Source organism: Loxodonta africana, chromosome 26 (assembly GCF_030014295.1).
Source record: "Loxodonta africana isolate mLoxAfr1 chromosome 26, mLoxAfr1.hap2, whole genome shotgun sequence".
In the NCBI taxonomy this organism is placed as follows: Eukaryota; Metazoa; Chordata; class Mammalia; order Proboscidea; family Elephantidae; genus Loxodonta; species Loxodonta africana.
The window spans coordinates 34,367,858-34,388,786 of NC_087367.1; the positions used below are offsets into that span (position 1 = coordinate 34,367,858).

At 37.7% G+C, this 20,929-nt stretch overlaps 1 protein-coding gene across 6 annotated transcripts in view; it reads right to left on the reverse strand.

The window, feature by feature from the left end:
- Positions 1–20,929, reverse strand: part of TTC27 (tetratricopeptide repeat domain 27) — a 301,004-nt gene that overhangs the window by 231,572 nt on the left and 48,503 nt on the right. For all 6 annotated transcript variants that reach the window (XM_064277232.1, XM_064277231.1, XM_064277230.1 and 3 more), the window contains 2 exons: positions 8,966–9,130; positions 6,605–6,738 (listed from right to left, as the gene is read on the reverse strand). In XM_064277232.1, coding sequence (XP_064133302.1) covers positions 6,605–6,738; positions 8,966–9,130 — 299 coding nt within the window. The remainder of the gene's footprint in view (positions 1–6,604; positions 6,739–8,965; positions 9,131–20,929) is intronic.

The following is a 20,929-nucleotide window of genomic DNA, read 5'->3' on the forward strand; positions in this document are numbered from 1 at the left end:
GAAATGTACTGATAACAACAACAACAACAGGGAGTAACAGCTATCATTGACGAAGCCTAGTATGCAAAAAGCTGACAATTTTACATATATCTTCTTATTCATCCTCACAAAGTTGTTGTTGACAGGTGCCATCAAGTCGGTTCCGACTCATAGCGACCCTATGTACAACAGAACAAAACACTGCTCAATCCTGCACCATCCTCACAGTCATTATGCTTGAGCCCATTGTTTGAGTCACTGTGTCAATCCATCCTCACAATAATCACAGGCAATAGGCATTTCTATCCCCATTTATAGATAAGGAAACTAAGAATCAGACTGAAGAAGCTGACTTGAGGCCACACTGAAAGTATGTGGCAGCATCAGAACTCAAAGCCAGATCTTTCTACTCTGCCTCTAAATTCTAATCTAGAATTAATTAATCATCAACTTTCCAACTGTGTCTCAACAGTATAGACGTATCGATTGTGATATACATTATAAGTAATTTGTCAGTAATGATAGAAATACTAAGTTGACATGCTGATTCTAAAATTTACGTGGAAATGCAAAGGTCTAAAATAAGCAAAACAATTTGAAAACGTAGGATCAAATCTGAGTACTTGATCTCAAGAGTTGCTATGAAGCTAACAGTGTGAACTGGCATGAAAACAGAAATATAAATGAATATAATAGAACTGAGTTATAAATTTCATACCACCAGTTGCCACTGAGTCTACTCTGACTCACAGTGACTGACTCCGTGTGTGTCAGACTAGAACTTGCTCCATAGGGTTTTCAATGGCAGATTTTTTGGAAGTAGATTGCTGGGCTTTTCTTCTCAGGTGTCTCTGGGTAGACTCAAACCTCCAACCTTGCAGTTAGCACCAAGCACATTAACCGTTTGCATCATCCAGAGGCTGCCAAAATTTTACACCCGTACATAAAAGGCTGATTGATTTTTCTACAAGAAGTGTCTACGTGATTCAACAGGTAACCATTTTTTCAATAATGATGTTGGCGTAACTGGATATTAACTTAGAAAAAAATGAACCTCCACTCTTACACTATCTACACATAAAAATCGAATCAAAACTGATCACAGACCATAATGTAAAAGCTAAAACTAAAAAACTTTTAGAAGAAAATCTTTGCAACTGTGGGGTAAAAAAAAGGTAGATAACCAAAAAAGAAAAAAACCAAACCCAGTGCCATCGAGTCGATTCCAACTCCTAGCGACCCAATAGGACAGAGTGAAGCTGCCCCATCGAGTTTCCAAGGAGCACCTGACGTATTTGAACTGCAGACCCTTTGGTTAGCAGCCCTAGCTCTTAACCACTACGCCACCAGGTTTCCCATGTGGGGTAGATAAGGATTCCTTAAACAGAACACACACATACAATGAACCGTAAAACAAAAATTTGATAAATTTGACTTCGTCAAAATTAGTAACTTCTGCTCAATGGAAACACCGTTAAGAAATGAAAAGGCAAGCTACAGACTAGGAGAATATATTCATAATATACATATGTGAAAAAGGACTTATATGCAGAATATGTGGAGAACTTTCACAACTCAATAAGAGAAAAAAATTTTAAAATAGGCAAAGGGTTTGAACACATACTTCATAAAAGAAGATATATAAATGGACAATAAAGCACACGAAAAGATCCTCAAGAACAGTAGTCAACAGGGAAATACTAATTAAAATTAGAATGAGCTACTACAAAAAAAAAAAGAAACCCATTGCTATCAAATCAATTCTGACTCAACAACCCTGCAGGACAGATTAGAACAGCCCCTATAGGGTTTCCAAGCCTGTAAATCTTTACAGAAACAGACTGCCACACCTTTCTCGGGTGAAGCAGCTTGTGCTTCGAAATGCCAACCTTTCAGTTAGCAGCCAAGTGCTTTAACCACTGCACCACCAAGGCTCCTCAAGACACACATATTAGAATAGCTAAAATTTAAAAGACTGACAATACTAAAGTGTTGACAAGGATTCAAAGCAATTTGAAATTTCACACATTGCTGATGGAAATGTAAAATGGTATAACGACTTCATAAAACAGTTTGGCAGGTTCTTACACTAAACATAATTTACTATATGATCCATCAATTCCATCCCTAAGTAGTTACCCAAAAAAATGAAAACATATACCCAAAGACATGTACATAGATGTTCATAACAACTTTATATGTAATAACCCAAAAGTAGAAACAATCCCAATGTCCATCAACAAAAGAACAGATAAACAAATGATGGTATATCTAATGGAATTGTATCCAGTAATAAAAAGGAACCAACTACTGAAACATATAACCACACAGATAGTGGTAGTCCCGACTTATGATGGGGTTCCATTACAACGACTCTGTCATAAGTAGGTTCTGACGTAAGCTGGATACCTCTTTTTTTATGATTTTAGTTTTCATTACTATTGCCTTTTATTATCAGTATCTTTATAAATCTGATCTTTGTCTTTGGGGATTGGTAACATTACATATAAACTTATAGATATATTTTAATATATACACATAAATCATAAAAATTTACTCCGACAATGAAGAGTTGGATGATGTTGGCATTTTGTCTGTTGCAGTAATAAGTCCACTTGTGGAAGGTTCTGGATCACCTGGATTATCTCTGGAAATGGGGATGGCATTTCTAGTCAGAAAATTAGTGAGAACTGTCTGTATGGTCCTTTTCTTTTTCTCTTATTTCGTGGAACATCTCACTGCTTCTCAAATCTGCCTATCGACTTTAGCAAAGGGGTCACTGTTTGGGTCCATGTTACAAGCAACTGAAACTTCTGATTCAGTTTAGGAAAAACTTCAGCTAATTCTTTCACTGTAAAATTTTTTGACAACTTCCCTCCTTCCTCTTCTTCATTATTTCTTTCTTCTTTAGCAATTCTCTCCTCTTGAAAATCCATTAAGCCCTGATCTGTTAATTTCCCTCCTTCGTGACTTACAAGCTATTGCGTATCGACAATACCAAATCCTAAATTCAGCGTTCTTGCCATATGGACAATTTTTCCACCGATCTCTTCTATCACATTATCCTAATCAAATGTTTTTCAATGTGTTCACATAGCTCAGCAATTTTTTCCAAATCCTCTACATGCATTTTCCTTAACTTCCTCCTAGGAAGATGCAATGTTCTAGATACACTGAAGAATATTATAATCCTTCCAGAAATCAAGTAATGTTACTGTACCTCCATCTGTTGTAGTTGTTGCCTGAGCAAACCTAACTCATAGGTAGTATGCCTTGAAAGTAGCGATTACACAGTGATTCACAGGCTGAATCACAGCTGTCATATTGGGAGGTAGATAACACCACTTACGCATCTTAATTTAGATAATCTATGTGAGGAAGATGTCCTGGGGCATTACCAAGTAGCAGCAGGATCTTGATGGTCATAAGTATGGTCTGTCATAACTCGAATACGTCATAAGTCAAGGACTGCCTTTAAATCTCAGAAACATCATGCTGAGCAAAAGAAGCCAGACACAAAATAGCATGTGCTATATGATTTCATTCATATGAAATTCTAGAAAACACAAACTATCTGTAGTCACAGAAAGCAGATCAAACGGCTATTTAGGGCCAAAAGCTGAAACCAAAAGCCAAACCCGTTGGTGTTGAGTCGATTCTGACTCATAGCGACCCTACAGGACAGAGTAGAACTGCCCCATAGGGTTTCCAAGGATCACCTGGTGGATTTGAACCGCTGATCTTTTTTAGTTAACAGCTGAGCTTTTAATCACTATGCCACCAGGGCTCCACCAAGGGCCAAAGGGGTCAGGAATTAACTGCACTTCCTGAAGTGATGGAAATGTTTCACATCTTAACTGTAATGATGATTGAGTGTATATATTTTGATACATCTCATCAAACTGTACAATTAAAATGGGTTCATTTTTCTGTATGTAAATTATACCTCATTAAAGCTGATTTTTAAAAAATGAGTCAGCAAAACCACAAAAAAAAAAAATCACACTACTACACACACCTTAGAGTGGCAAAAATTAAAAGGACCGACAATACTAAGAGTTGTCAAGATGTAGAGCAACTGGCACTGTAATACATTGATGGTGGGAATATAAAATTGTACAAAATTTTAGAATACATTTTAGTAGTTGCTCATAAAGTTAAAAATACACTTAGCACACAATCCAGATATTCCATTTCTAGGTATTTACCCGAGAGAATTAAAACCATATTTTCACACAAAGACTCATACGTGAATGTTCCAAACAGCTTTATTCATAATAAATAAAAACTAAAAACAACTCAAATGTCCACCAACAGGTGAACGGATAAACACATTGTGGGTCATCCATGCAAAGAAATACTACTCATCAATAAAAAGGAACTAACTCAGGTGGACACTTGAGACTGTGTTGGCATCTCCTGTCTGGAGGGGGGATGGGAGGATAGAGAGAGTTGGAAGCTGGCAAAATTGTCACGAAAGGAGAGACTGGAAGGGCTGACTCATTAGGGAGACAGCAAGTGGGAGGACGGAGTAAGGTGTATATGAACTTATATGTGACAGTCTGACTTGATTTGTAAACGTTCACTTGAAGCTCAATAAAAGTTAATAAAAAAAAAAAAGGAACTAACTAGGGAATACTACTCATCAATAAAAGAAGCTACAGCATATCCTGGTGGCCATCCATTTTTACCATAGGCCTCTCAGAACTTTAAAAAACAGAGCTACACATGTAATTTAAATTTTTCTAATAGCCACATTACAAGAGGTTTAAAAATAAGATAAAATTAATTTTAATATTTTTAAGCTAATACATTACAAAACTGCCATTTTAACATGTATCAACAGAAAAATTATTGATATACTATACATTCTTTTCTTGGGCGGGGGATACAAATCTGATATGCATTTTACACTTACAGTACATCTCAATTTCAGGCTAGCAGCTTACCTGCCGATTTAGGGACTCGCCAGCCTCCGTGGTCTAATCTTGGGTTCGTCAGCCCCTGCAGCTACGTTAGTCAAGAAAAGTCTCCAGTTTGGCACATGGGCTTGGGACTTCCCAGCCTCTACAATCATGTGAGCCATTTCCTTGATATACACACACAAACACGTACACATATATACATGTATATTTTTACATACATGTGTGTTTTTATATACACGTATATTTTTACATTCATGTATTTTTACATACATGTATATTTCATATACATATATCATATGTATGTATGTATGTGTATACATATGTATATATGTGTATATATGTATGTGTGTATATATATATATGTAAATATATGTGTTTTTTTTTTATGTGTATATATACAGCTTTGCTTCTCTAGAGAATCCAGCATAAGACAGGGGACATTAAGGTTATGTCCATGGTGGTAGAACGATTTGGAAAAAGATAGGTAAAATGGTTGCACAACTTGAAGAATATAATCAATATTACTGAATTGTACATGTAGAAATCGTTGAATTGGTATATGTTTTGTTACGTATATTTTTACCACAGTAAAATTTTTTTAAAAGTTAAGGAAGAGGGCCCAGTATATACAAGAAGGAAGTGAAAGATGGAAGCCGGGTATCAACCCAGTTACCCTGACCAGCATCAGGACAACAGACGCACAGTCATTCCGATATGGCTCTACTTCCTCAACTGTACAGGCTGCACACCATGGATTCTTACCTGTGAGTTTCTACATAGTTCCCTTCCTTCATTCTCCTCTTAGAATCAACAGCTATTCCTCGCTAAAGTAATCACAAAAGCAAACAACTGAGTACCTGGAGCAAACCCAGGAGATTTACAATAGATCATCAAAATCTTCCCTTGGGACTACTGACTGCTGCCATTCTTCTCACCCATCCTATCCCCTACCCTGGGCATTACTTTCAGTACAGAATTCTAGTATCCAGTGAACCCAAGGTAAATGTGATTACAGGCCCTGAAATGAACAGTAGACACACATGGGCTTCAAGGACAGTAAATCCAACCTAAAGACAACCAAAAATGTTGGTATGAAGTCCACGGGATCAGAGAATATAAATGCTAATGGCCTCCAAGAAAGCTGCTAGAGAGGCCTAAAAGTACATAAACTGACCAAGAACCATAAACTCAAGCTACAAGAAGTGAATTTATCAGCCAGGTCAAGGAAAACATTCTTAGGCAGCAACCAACCCATGAAAAACAGAGTAACAAAAAACAGATCACAAATTTGACAAAAAAGAATTTGGGCAATCTGGCAATTTAGAAGAAGCCCAAGAAATTTTGAGTCTCTTAATGCTCTAAACTATCAATAAAAGACAAAAGTAAGGGAGCAAATGTGATAGAATCTAGAAAACTTAGTCTCTACTCAGTCCTTGTGTATTTTTTCAAGGAAGGTAATATATAACTGACTGTATTGACTAATATTTATTGAATTCTAGAAGAAAAGCACTGTTATCTCTATTTAAGCGTTTAAAAAAAAAAAACAACGGGTTTTATTTTCCTCCCAGCCACCTTGAAAAACCTCAGAAAGGACAAAATGAAGTCTCTTCCCACTCCATTCAGTGTTTCTACAGTACTCACCTACTGAAACTATTAGAGATGGATGTTAATTTGATAAAATAACTTATGATTCTACTTACCTTGGTTAAATGTTCCTGAGGAGTGGGTGCTGGACTTAATTCGCAACCTGGAAAGACATCCCCTTCCCGTCTTACATCTAGAATAAGTTGTGCCACATAATTTTCCTGAAACCGTGTCCTTTTTCCCAAAGCACCTGAAAAAAAAAATACAATTTCTGTCTATTGATTTCCAATCAAAACTACTGTGCAGTCATAAAGAGTAATATTTTAAGAGTGCTTTGAAGTTTATAAAGTGTTTCCCCATTTCACATAAGAGAAACCTGAGGGTCAGTGATATTAAAATGACATAAGATTATAAAGCAAACAAGTTGTTGTACCAGTACTCAAAGCCAGAATTTCAGCCACTAGATTTCATGTACTTGCTCTTACATCAAACTACATCCCTCCTCAAAAAAGAGTAACTCATTAAGAGTCACAGGTAGAAAAAATACTATTACTCCACACACTAGATGAACAAGAGGGAGGTTCTGAGGTACAACCATTTGCTCAAGATCACAAGGCTCCTCAGTAGCAGAGCCAGAGCTTATAACCAGGGTCTTCAGGTTCCAAATCCCTTAGTCTTTTTACTACACTATCCAGCTTCATGTAACGCCAACATTTTTTTCTTTATGTATCTGAAATACCTTGGCTGCAGAATAGCACGTTTCAAACTACTTTATAGAAGCAAAAGTTCCAACATCCATTCTCAGGCAAGGGTCATATTATAAAGACCCTTAAATGTCAATCTAAGGAATCCGGATTTTATCCCATGATGAGTCTGGCTCTAGGTTATGCATCAACCCTTTAAACATGTTATGATAACAAATAGCTACTAAGAGAGTTTAACACAGCTTACTTTTTTATAGTAAGGCTACAGCTGAATGGAAAAAAAATAATGGTCTGATTTTCATTTTATATTTGTGGTTACCACATTTGTATTTTTAAATTCTTTATCCTTACTTAAAAAAAAAAAAAAATGAAGAACTGGCTAATAAAGGCACCAACAGTTAAAGCTGAATATACACAGTACTGTGCCATTAATTTTAAAACACAGCCCCAAAAAAGTCGCCTAGGACCAAAATATCTACAAATGTGATCTCTGAAACGGATAGTTATATAATGTGTAACTGTATTTTCAAACACAGATAAAAGTACAACTTACACATGGGCATTGTTCTGAAAGCTATAAACTCTATCATAAATAATTTTCCCCACACAAATAATGTAATAAAAAGTGGCTAAGGTCCCAGACCAGCCCCCAAAATCATTAAATTATAATATATCTGAAAGACTTTATTGATAAGACTAGCTCAATAATAAGCATTGAATTTAGGGCCTGAGAATGCAGGCTTTCGAGATAATCTAGTCTTAGCTCAGGAGGACAAACACGTTCCAATGATTTCAACATTCACTGATTGATAGTCACAGCTTGGAATACTGAGCCCGGGTTCAACTGGTACAAATGTTGTGATCGATTGGTTATCTGATTTTCATTCATTTATTCAATATTTAATACCATTTACATGTGAGTCACTAGGGATAAAAGCAATACATAAAAAGAAACCTATACTTCTTATGTGGAACTCAGGAGAAATTCTGTAATTAATTCGTTGGTTCAAAAAATAATCAATACCTACTATATGCCAGGCAGGAGCCCTGGTGGCAGAGTGGTTAAGAGCTACAGCTGCTAACCAAAAGGTCGGCAGTTCAAATCCACCAGCCGCTCATTGGAGTCCCTATAAGGCAGTTTTACTCTGTCCTAGAGTCGGTATGAGTCGGAACCGACTCGATCGTGCCTAACAACCACCACAAATATGCCAGGAAGTGTTCTAAGGCACTAAAGAAACAGCAAGTAAATAAAACCATCAAAAACATCTGCCCTCAAGGAATACAAAATGAAACACAAAGAGCAGGATGGAAACAAAAGAAAAGGTACCACAGAGAAGCCAAACTAAAAATGGTAATAAGGAGAGGTGAGGCCTCAGTAGGTCCATATCAAAATCCAAAGCCATTGCTGTTGAGTTGATTCCGAGTCATAGCAACCCTATAGGACGGAGCAGAGCTGGTGCATAGGTTTCCAGGAGGCCCATAGCCAGAAACAAATGCTGAAATATCATTTGTGTGCTGCTTGGCTGCTGTTTTTACTAACTAGATTAGAATAATAAATGGAAATCTCCAGGAACAAAGAAAAAGTATCATTGTAAATATGCCCTTAAAACTATAAATTTTTAAATAAAATCCTTAAAATCTATTTTTGTAAAGCAAAGAATGGGACCTACAAAATCAAATTCAAACTGATAATACAATCGAACGACCAATGTATATATGAAGTTTATCATAAAAATAAATTAAATTATTGAAAAAAGGTAAAAACAGTCTTACCTGTTAAATCAACTTGTAATCTGCCAATGTTTTTAGCAACATTAAATTGATTTTTTGCCTTTTCATACTCATAATAATATAAAAATACATATGCACATTCCAGATGGAACTGAATAGCCAGATATCGACCTGAGTCATCCACAAACAGGTTTTGTAGTTTCTTCACTGCAAGGAAAAAAATAAAACATTAAAAACTGTGATGAGACAAGAAAGCTACTGCCACTAATAAATTAATTCGGCAAACCTATAGGAAACAAGATCAACACACAAAAATCAGTTGTATTAATAATCCATGCCAGACCCTCCCCTTCAGCTGGACCTGCCCTGCTGCACCACAACTGAATGACTGGCCCTGCCCATTGGACAAGGAGGTGAAAAGTATCGTGACTATAGATGAGCAAACAACAAAGAACACACAGCCCGACTGCTCAGACATAACAAAATGAAACAAAATAGCAGGATGAAACAAACAAATCTACAATCAAGAAACAAATAAAATACCTACTGAATGTCCCGAAGACCGCAGACAATGTCAAAACATATAAAAAAAAAAACAGGACAGGATGGTTCCAGTAGGTGTCCAAAATAAAACACCAGATGACTTTCCAGTAGAAAAAAATTCTCTAGAACTACCTGACTGGGAATTCAAATCTCTAATATTCAGAGCAATTGAAGAGTTGAAGCCAAAAGCAGATAAACATGAAGAAAAAATAGACAAATTTATGGAAAAGGCACACAAATTCGTGGAAATACAGACAAAAAATGGAAAAATTCAGGAAAGTAATACAGGAACAAAATGCCAAAATAAATTCACAAACAGAAATCATACAAAAACAACTAGAAATCCAAAAGATAAACAAAATTTCAGAAATGGACAATGTCATAAAAGGGCTGAGGAACGGGTTTGAAATGATGGAAGACAGGGTCAGAGAAATTGAAAACAAACACTTGGATACAACTCTGTTTGAGGAAAAATCAGAAAAAAGAACAAAGGAAGATGAAAAACCCCTGAGAATTATGTGGAATACAATCAAAAGCAATACTCTGCGAGTGATCAGAGCTCCAGAACAGGGAGAGAAAATGGAACACAAAGAGGATCATTGAAGAAATGCCAGAAGAAAACTTTCCTAATATGAATGATGAAAATCTAACCACCCAAAAGATCAATGAACCCCATGTAGGGCAGACCCCAAAGAAAACACCAAGGCATATCATAATCACATTTGCTAAAATCAAAGACAAGGAAAAAATCCTTCAAGCAGCTCAAGAAAAACACTCACTCACATACAGAGGAGAAACAATAAGACTAAACTCTGATTATTCAGCAGAAACCATGCATGCAAGAAGCAGTGGGATGACATATTAAAACCTTGAAAGAAAAAAACTGCCAACCAAGGATAATACATCTCGCAAAACTCTTGTTCAAATAAACCCAGTGCCGACAAGTCGATTCCGACTCATAACAACCCTATAGGACAGAGTAGAACTGCACCATAGAGTTTCCAAGGAGCACCTGGTGGATTCGAACTGCCGACCCTTTGGTTAGCAGCCATAGCACTTAACCACTACACCACCAGGGTTTCCTTTGTTCGGATATGACAGAGCAATTAGGACATTTCCAGATAAATAAAAATTAAGAGAATATGTAAAAAAGCAAACCAAACTTGCAAGAATTATTAAAAGGAGTCCTTCAGTCTGAGAACAAACAATATCAGACCACAGCCTAAATGTAGGATTTAAGACTGTACCAGCCAGATACCAGTCTAGGAAATGAACTCTCAAGGACTATCCAAAATGAAAACAATTGCAACAGGGAACCAGAGAGGTTAATATGAAAATGATAACATCAGAATAAAAAAAGAGGCAACAAATGATACAGGTATACAACTTTCTAACAAAGAGGAAGGCAAGGAGATACAAAGTAATAATATACTGGTCCAAAACTCAGAAGACAAGGGTAAATCAAGGTAACCACAAAGAAAGTTAACACACCTACTCATCAAAATAAAGAAGAAAAACATAAAGTCTCAATAAAAACAAAAGAAATGAAAAAGAAAACTACAAGCAAAAGGAATTCAGCACAGGAGAGTAAGAGGGATTAAAAAAATGTCAGCACTACAAAATGACAGCAATAAACTCACACCCATCAATAATTACACTAAAAAAAAAAAATAACACTGAATGTAAATGCCCTAAATGCACCCATAAAGTGACGCAGAGTGACAGAATGGACTAACAAAAACAGGATCCATCAATATGCTGTCTACAGTAGACACACCTCAGAAACAAAGACGTAAATTTATTAAAAATCAAAGGATGGAAAAAAAAATATATCAAGGAAATAACTACCAAAAAAGAGCAGGAGTACCAGGACTAATCTAGGTAGACTTTAAAACAAAATCCACCATAAAAGACAAAGAAGGGTACTATATAATGATTAAAGGGACAATCCACCAAGAAGACTTAAACATACTAAACATCTATGCACCCAATGACAGGGCCCCAAAATACATGAAACAAACTCTAAAAGCACTAAAAACAGAAATTGACAGTTCCATAGTAATAGTAGGAGACTTCAATGCACCACTCTCAGGAAAAGACAAAACATCTAGAAAGAAACTCAGCAAAGACACAGAAAAGCTAAAGAGCACAATCAGCCAACTTGATCTCATAGACAAATATAAAACACTCCACCCAACAGCTGCAAAGTTCACATTATTTTCCAATGCACATGGTATGTTCTCCAGAATAGAACACACCTTACGCCACAGAGCAACCCTCAACAAAATCCAAAACATTGAGATAATACAAAGTATCTTCTCTGCCCACAATGCCATAAAGGTAAAAATTAACAACAGGAAAAGTAAGGGAAAAAAAATCAATTATATGGACTGAATAACACCCTGCTTAAAAACCACTGTTTTTTTTTTTTTTTTTACTAGAAGAAATCAAAGATAGAATCAAAAAGCTTCTAGAATAAAACGAGAATGAAAACACATACCAAAACCTAGGGGGTACAGCAAAGGCAGTCCTCAGAGGTCAATTTATAGCAATAGATGCACACATCAAAAAAGGAAGAAGGGACAAGATCAAAACATTAGTTATACAACATGAACAAACAGACAACAGCAAAAGAAGACCACAACCACAAGAAGAAAGGAAATAATAAAGAACAGAGCAGAAATAAATGAAATACAGAATAGGAAAATAGAAAGAATTAACAAAACCAAAAGTCGGTTCTTTAAAAGGATCAACAAAATCGACAAACCACTGGCCAAACCAACAAAAGAAAAACAGGAGAAGGGGCAAATAACCCAAATAAAAAATGAAATTGGGGACATTACAACAGACCCAACTGAAATAAAAAAAGATCATAACAGAGTATTATGAAAAAATATACTCCAACAAATTTGAAAACCTAGAAGAAATGGACAAATTTCTAGAGGTACACTACCAGCCCAAACTAACACAAAATGATGTTGAAAATCTGAACAGACCCATAACAAGAGAAGAGACTGAAAAGGTAATAAAAAAATAAAAAAAAATTCCCAACTAAAAAAGGTCCTGGCCCAAAGGGCTTCACTGGAGTACTCTACCAAACATTCAGAGAAGAGCTTACACCAGTACTACTCAAACTACTTCAAAACATAGAAAAGAAAGTGATACCTCTGAATTCATTCTATGAAGCCAGCATAACCCTGATACCAAAACCAGACAGACACCACAAAAAGAAAATTACAGACCAGTATCTCTTTTTTTTTTTTTTTATCTCTCTTTGATGCAAAAGTTCTCAACAAAATTCTAGCCAAGAGAATTCAGCATCACATCAAAAAAATAATACACCATGACCACGCGAGATTCATACCAGGTATGTAAGAATGGGTCAACATTAGAAAATCAATCAACGTAATCCGCCACACAAACAAAAGGTAGGAAAAGAATCACACGATCATCTCAATCTACACAGAAAAGGTATTTGTCAAACTCTAATACCCATTCCTGATAGAAACTCTCAATAAAATAGGTATAGAAGGGAAATTTCTCAACATAATAAAGGGCTTCTATGCAAAACCAATGGCCAACATCATTCTCAATAGACAGAGGCTGAAAATATTCCCCTTAAGAAAAGGAACCATTCCTATTTAACATTGTGTTGGAAATCTTAACTACAGCAATAAGGCAAGAAAGAGAAATAAAGGGCACCCAAATTGGTAAGGAAGAAGTTAAACTGTCCCTATTTGTGGATGACTGATACTAAGAAAATCCAAAAGAATCCACAAGAAAACTACTGAAACTAATAGAAAGATTCAGCAAAGTAGCAGGATACAAGTTAAACGTACAAAAATCAGCTGGATTCCTATACACCAATAAAGAGAATGATGAAAAGGAAACTAGGAAAACAATACCATTTATAATAGCCCCCAAACAATAAAATACTTGGGAATAAATCTAACCAGGGATGTAAAAGACCAATACAAAGAAAACTACAAAACACTACTACAAGAAACCAAAAGAAATATACATAAATGGGAAAACATACCATGTTCATGGATAGGTAGCCTCAACATTGTGAAATGACAATTCTCCCCAAAGTGATTCACAAATACAATGCAATACCAATCCATATATCAACAACATTCTTTAAAGAGATGGAAAAACTTATCTTTAACTATATGGAAAGGGAAGAGGCCCCAGATAAGTAAAGCACCACTGAAGAAGAACAATAAAGTAGGATGACTCACATTACCTGACCTCAGAACCTACTATACAGCTATGGTAGTAAAAACAGCCTGGTACAGGAACAACAACATATACATTGACCAATGGAACAGAATTGAGAACTCAGATGTAAATTCATCCACTTATGGTCACTTGATCTTCCACAAGGGCCCAAAGTTGATCAAATGGGGAAAAGAGAGTCTTTGTAACAAATGGTGCTGGCAAAACTGCATGAGCATCTGCAAAAAAATGAAACAGGTCCATACGTCACACCATATACAAAAACTAACTCAGACACCTAAATATAAAGCAAAAAACCATGAAGATCATAGAAGAAAAAATAGCATCAATGCTAGAGGCCCTAATACACAGCATTAACAGGGTACAAATCACAACCAACAACACACAAGCTCCAGAGGATAAGCTAGATAACTGGGATCTTCTAAAAATTAAACACTTATGCTCATCAAAAGACTTCACCAAAGGTGTAAAAAGAGAACCTACACACTGGAAAAAAATTTATGGTTATGACAAATCTGACAAAGGTCTAATCTCTAAAATCCACAAGAAAATCCAACATCCCTACAATAAAAAGACAATCCAATTAAAAAATGCGCCAAGGAAATGAACAGACATTTCACCAAAGAAGACATATAAGTGGCCAAGAGACACATGATGAAATGCTCAAGATCTCTAGACGACAGAGAAATGCAAATTAAAACCACAATGAGAAAAGCAGCTTCACGAAGTTCCAAGCAAGAGACAGAGAACCCAGTGATACACGATATACGCTTTCCTAGCCCATACCATCTTCTTCCCCCACCCCCACCCCATTGGCCTCCTCTGCATCCCACCAGCTGCAGTCTCTTAGCCAGCTTCAAACCTAGGAAGATAAGGGTAAATTTCAAGGTAATCACAAAGAAAGTTAACAAACTTACTCATCAAAATAAAGAAGAGAATCAAACAGTCTCAATAAAAACAACACCTACAAAAACAAAAGAAATCCACAAACAAAAGGAACTCAGCACAGGAGAGTAAGAAGAAAAAAGAAAACTTCAGATGAATATGTGAAGCATCTCATAACATGGATGCATCTGGAAGACATTATGCTGAGTAAAGTAAGTCAATCACAAAAGGACAAATATTGTATGAGACTACTACTGTAAAAACTCATGAAAAGGTTTAGATACAAAAACACACAATATTTGATGGTTGTGAAGGAGGGGAGGGGTAGGGCTGGAAAAAAACTTAATAGACAAAAGATAAGTGATAACTTTGGTGAAGGGTAAGACAATACACAATACCATGGAAGCCAGCACAACCTCTACAAGGCAAGGCCATGGTAGCTCCACAGACACATCCAAACTCCCTGAGGGACTGATTTTCTCAGCTGAGGGCTATGGGAACCATGGTCTCAGGGAACATCTAGCTCAATTGCCATAACAGAGCTTATAAAGACAATTTTCTACATTCAACTTTGGTGAACAGTGTATGGGATCTTAAAAGCATGTGAGTGGCCACCTAGGATACTCTACTGGTCTCACCCCTTTGAGAGCATGGAAGAATGAAGAAAACTAAAGACACAAGGGAAAAATTAGTCCAAAGGACTAAAGGACCATATCTACCATGGCCTTCACCAGACTGAGTCTGGTACAACTAGACGGTGGCCGACTACCATCACTCATTGCTGTGGTAGGGATCACAATAGAGGGTCTCAGAGAGAGCTGGAGAAAAATGTAGAACAAAACTCTAACTCAAAACTAAAGACCAGACATGCTGGCCTGACAGACACTGAAGAAACCTTGAGAGCATGGCCCCTGGAAACCCTTTCAGCTCAGTAATGAGTCCACTCCTGAGGTTCACCCTTCAGCGAAAGACTGAACAGGTCCATGGAACAAAACAAGGCTAAAGGGGTGCACCAGCCCTGTGGCAGGGACAGGAAGGTAGGAGGGGAAAGGCAAGCTGGTAACAGGGAACCCAGGGTTGAGAAGGAACAGTGTTGACATGTCATGGGGTTGTTAAACTAATGTCATATACCAATGTGTGTACTAACTTTGATGAGAAATTAGTTTGTTCAGTAAAACTTTATTTAAAGATCAATTAAAAAGAAAGATAAAGCTATGGGAAAAAAAATCAGTTGTGTTTTTGTACACCAGCAATGATATATTCAAACGGAAATTTAAAAAATTATTCTCCCTGACAGCTCCACTGGAAAATTCTACCACACTTCCAGAGAAGAGTTAATACCCCTACTACTAAAGGTATTTCAGAGCATAGAAAAGGAGGCAATACTTTCAAACTCATTCTATGACACCAGCATAACCCAGATACCAAAACCAGATAAAGACGCCACAAAAAAAAAGAAAATTACATAACAATATCCCTCACAAAGGTAGACACAAAAATCCTAAACAAAATTCTAGCAATAGGAGGCGGGGCCAATACGGTGGAGTAGCCAGATGCTTCTGGCGATCCTTCTTAAAACAAAGACCTGAAAATCAAGTGAAACGATTATACTTATGACACGCTAGGAGCCCTGATCATCAAAGGCAAAGTAAGAAAATGGACTGAGCGGTAGGGAAGAGAGAGACCGTTCAGAACCAGAGAGGAGATGCCGGACCTGAATCGCTGGGATCCCTCAGGCACCATTCCCGGAAGCGGCTGCGGCAGCCGGTGGTAGCATTTGACCGCAGTTTTCTCAGGGAGTAGCAGCCACCTGCGCAGCCTACACATACTTCCAAACCAGGGAAAAACGGCGTACCAGGCAAAAGCTAAGTACTTCCATATATTTTACTGAGCCCCCCACCCTCAAGCCAGCTTCAGTGGCTTTTGATTTCCCTGGGCCTGAGATAGGCCCATTTGAGTGCCCTAAGCCATGCTCCCGGAGGCGGAGAAGGAATAAATTCACAATTGCGGGAAAAGAAAACCTGCCAGCTCCACTAACCCAGTGAACTCCAGACAGAATAAACTCCTGTCCCGCCATAAACAGACTGTGGACTTTGAATACCTTTCCTCCCTGCATGGACCGTGTGTACCTATTTCAGGAGAATAGGCCCTCGCTGGCAGACTGCGAGTGTTTGACCTGTACGGGAGACAGGTGGGTGTTGATATGTGACACGACTTTGCCTATTAAGCAGGGTCCTCACCTACCCACATCAAGGGCCTAAGGACTGGTGGTGCCACTCAGGTCACCCAGTCACCCGTGACAGGAGTCCAAGGATAACCAGTAACTCGCAGTCCTTACAACCAAAACCACTGAGTGCCTATGGTCCATCTGCAGAACCCATCCACCCATATGCTCTAGAAAACAGGAACGCGCTTTCCTTAGAGACAATTCGGGAATGGTTATCACCCCCTGCCTTATTCACAGCATGACCCCATGCTGCAACCAGATACTGGTACCTACAGCAAACTTCCCTGCCCCTATAAGTGTAGAACAGAGCCTATACCACCACTTGATGACGAGCTACCTGGACATCTGAGCTAAATCCACACAAAAAAAGTTAAGGGGCTCATACGCTTAAATAACTGATAACAGCTCTAACTATCTGGTGACAAGACGTCAGAGCCCCAAAGGTAAAAATAATCAAGCCAGCTTACTCAAGCAACCCATTTGGGCATATCTAAACAAAACAGAGCAAAAAATTAGGATACAGTAAGAACTTGCCTCAAGAAAACTACTGAAACTAATACAAGAGTTCAGCAGAGTTTCAAGATACAAGATAAACATACAGAAATCAGTTGGATTCCCCTAAACCAACAAAAAGAACATGGAGGAGGAAATCACCAAATCAATACTATTTACAGTAGCCCCCAAGAAGATAAAATACTTAGGAATAAATCTTACCAGAGATGTAAAAGACCTATACATAGAAAACTACAAAACACTACTGCAAGAAACCAAAAGAGACCTACATAAGAGGAAAAACATACCTTCCCACATGGATGGCAAGACTTAATATTGAACAAATATCCACCTACCAAAAGCAATCTATAGATACAATGCAATTCCGATCCAAGTTCCAATGACATTTTTTAATGAGATGGAGAAACAAATCACCAACTTCATATGGAAGGGAAAGAGGCCCCGGATTAGTAAAGCATTACTGAAAAAGAAGGGCAAAGGGGGAGGCCTCACTCTACCTGCATTCGGAATATATTATACCGCCACAGTCGTCAAAACAGACTGGTACTGATACAAAAACAGACACATGGACCAATAGAAAAGAACTGAGAATCCAGACAAAAATCGATCCACATATGAGCAGCTGATATTTGACAAAGGCCCAAAGTCAGGTAAATGGGGAAAAGACAGTCTTTTCAACAAATGGTGCTGGCATAACTGGATATCCATTTGCAAAAAAGTGAAACAAGACCCATACCTCACTCCATGCACAAAAACTAAATCAAAATGGATCAAAGACCCATATAAAGTCTAAAACAATAAAGGTCATGGAAGAACAAATGGGGACAATGTTAGGAGCCCTAATACATGGCATAAACAGTATACAAAACATTACTACCAATGCAGAAGAGAAGCCATATAACTGGGAGCTCCTAAAAAATAAACACCTATGCTCATCCACAGACTTCACCAAAAGAGTAAAAAGATTACCTACAGATTGGGAAAAAGTTTTTAGCTATGACATTTCCGATCAGCTTCTGATCTTTAAAATCTACATGATACTGCAAAAACTCAACTACAAAAACACAAATAACTCAATTAAAAAATGGGCAAAGAATATGAACAAACACTAAAGAAGACACTCATGTGGCTAACACATACATGAGAAATGCTCACAATCATCAGCCATTAGAGAAATGCAAATCAAAACTACAATGAGATCCCATCTCACCCCAACAAGGCTGGCATTAATCCAAAAAACACAAAATAATAAATGTTGGAGAGGTTGTGGAGACTGGAACACTTATACACTGCTAGTGCGAATGTAAAATGCTACAACCACTTTGCAAATCAATTTGGCGCTTCCTTCAAAAGTTAGAAATAGAACTACCATACGATCCAGCAATCCCACTCCTTGGAATATATCCTAGAGAAATAAGAGCCTTCACAAGAACAGATGTATGCACACCCATGCTCACTGTAACACTGTTTACAATAGCAAAAATATGGAGGCAACTAAGGTGCCCATCAACAGAGGAATGGATAAATAAATTATGGCATATTCACACAATGGAATATTACCCATCAATAAAGAACAATGATGAATCCGTGAAACATTTCATAACATGGAGGAATCAGGAAGGTATTATGCTGACTGAAATCAGTCACCTGCAAAATGACAAATATTGTATAAGACAACTACTATAAGAACTCCAGAAATAGTTTAAACAGAGAATATTCTTTGATGGTTACGAGAGGGACGAGGGAGGGAAGGAAGGAGGGAGAGGGGTTTTCGCTAATTAGATAGTAGATAAGAATTATTTTAGGTGAAGGGAAAGACAACATGCCATACAGGAGAGGTCAGCACAACTGGACTAAACAAAAAGCAAAGAACTTTCCTGAATAAACTGAATGCTTCGAAGGCCAGCATAGCAGGGGCAGGGATTTGGGGACCAAGGTTTCAGGAGACATCTAAGTCAACTGGCATAAGAAAATCTATTAAGAAAACATTCTACATCTCACTTTGGAGAGTGGCGTCTGGGGTCTTAAAAGCTAGTAAGCGGCCATCTAAGATGCATCAATTGGTCTCAACTCACCTGCAGCAAAGGAGAATGAAGAACACGAAAGACACAGGGTAACTATGAGCCCAAGAGACAGAAAGGACCACATAAATCAGAGACTACATCAGCCTGAGACCAGAAGAACTAGATGGTACCTGGCTACAACCAATGACTGCCCTGACAGGCAACACAACAGAGAACCCTTGAGGAGAGCAGGGGAGCAGTGGAATGCAGGCCCTAAATTCTTATAAAAAGACCAGACTTAATGGTCTGACTAAAACTAGAAGGACCCCAGAGGTCATGGTACCCAGACCTTCTGTTAGCCCAAGATAAGAACTATTCCTAAAGCTGACTTTTCAGACAGGGATTGGACTGGACTATGGGATAGACAATGATACTGGTGAAGAATGAGCTTCTTGGATCAAGTAGACACATGAGACTGTGTTGGTATCTCCTCTCTGAAGGGGAGATGAGAGGATAGAGAAGGTCAGAAGCTAGCCAAATGGTCACAAAAAGAGAGAATGGAGGGAAGGGGCTAACTGTCTCATTAGGGGGAAAGCAATTACGACCACATGTAGCAAGGTGCATAAAAATTTTTGTATGAGAGTCCGACAAGATTTGTAAACTTTCACTTACAGCACAATAAAAACTTAAAAAAAAAAAAATTCTTGCCAATACAATTCAACATATCAAGAACACAATTCACCACAACCAAGTGGGATTCATACCAGGTATGCACGGATGGTTCAACAGTAGAAAAACAATCAATGTAATCCATCACATAAATAAAAGACAGGAGCCACGAGATCTTATGAATTGATGCAGAAATGGTATTTGACAAAGTCCAACACCCATTCATGATAAAAACTCTCAACAAAATAGGAATAAAAGGAAAATTCCTAAACATTATTAAAGGCATTTGTACAAAGGCAACAGCCAACATCATCCTAAATGGAGAGAGACTAAAACCATTCCCACTGAGAACAGGGCCCAGACAAGGATGCCCTTTATCTCCACTCTTATTCAACATTGAGCTGGAGGTCCTAGCCAGAGCTATTAGGCTAAATAAAGAAATAGGGGCATCCAAATTCACAAAGAAGAAGTAAAAGTATCTCTGTTTGCTGATGACATGATCTTATACATAGAAAATCCTAAGGAATCCTCAAGAAAACTACTGAAACTAATAATAGAATAGTTCAGCAGAGTATTTTGATACAAGATGTTGTTGTTTCTGTTGTTAGGTGCCATCGAGTTGGTTCCAAGTCATAGCAACCCTGTGGAGAACAGAACGAAACACTGCCTGGTCCTTCGTACATTCCAGGTTCCAATTATTAATGGATGTTTGGAGCTGTCTCTTCTCATTTTGAGTTGTGCCACATCAGCAAATGAAGTTCCCAAAAGCTGCACTCCATCCACATCATTAAGGTCAACTCTACTTTGAGGAGGCAGCTCTCCCCAGTCATCTTTTGAGTGCCTTCCAACCTGGTGGGCTCATCTTCCAGCAGTATATCAGACAGTGTTCCTCTGCTATTCAAAAGGTTTTCACTAGCTAATTCTTTT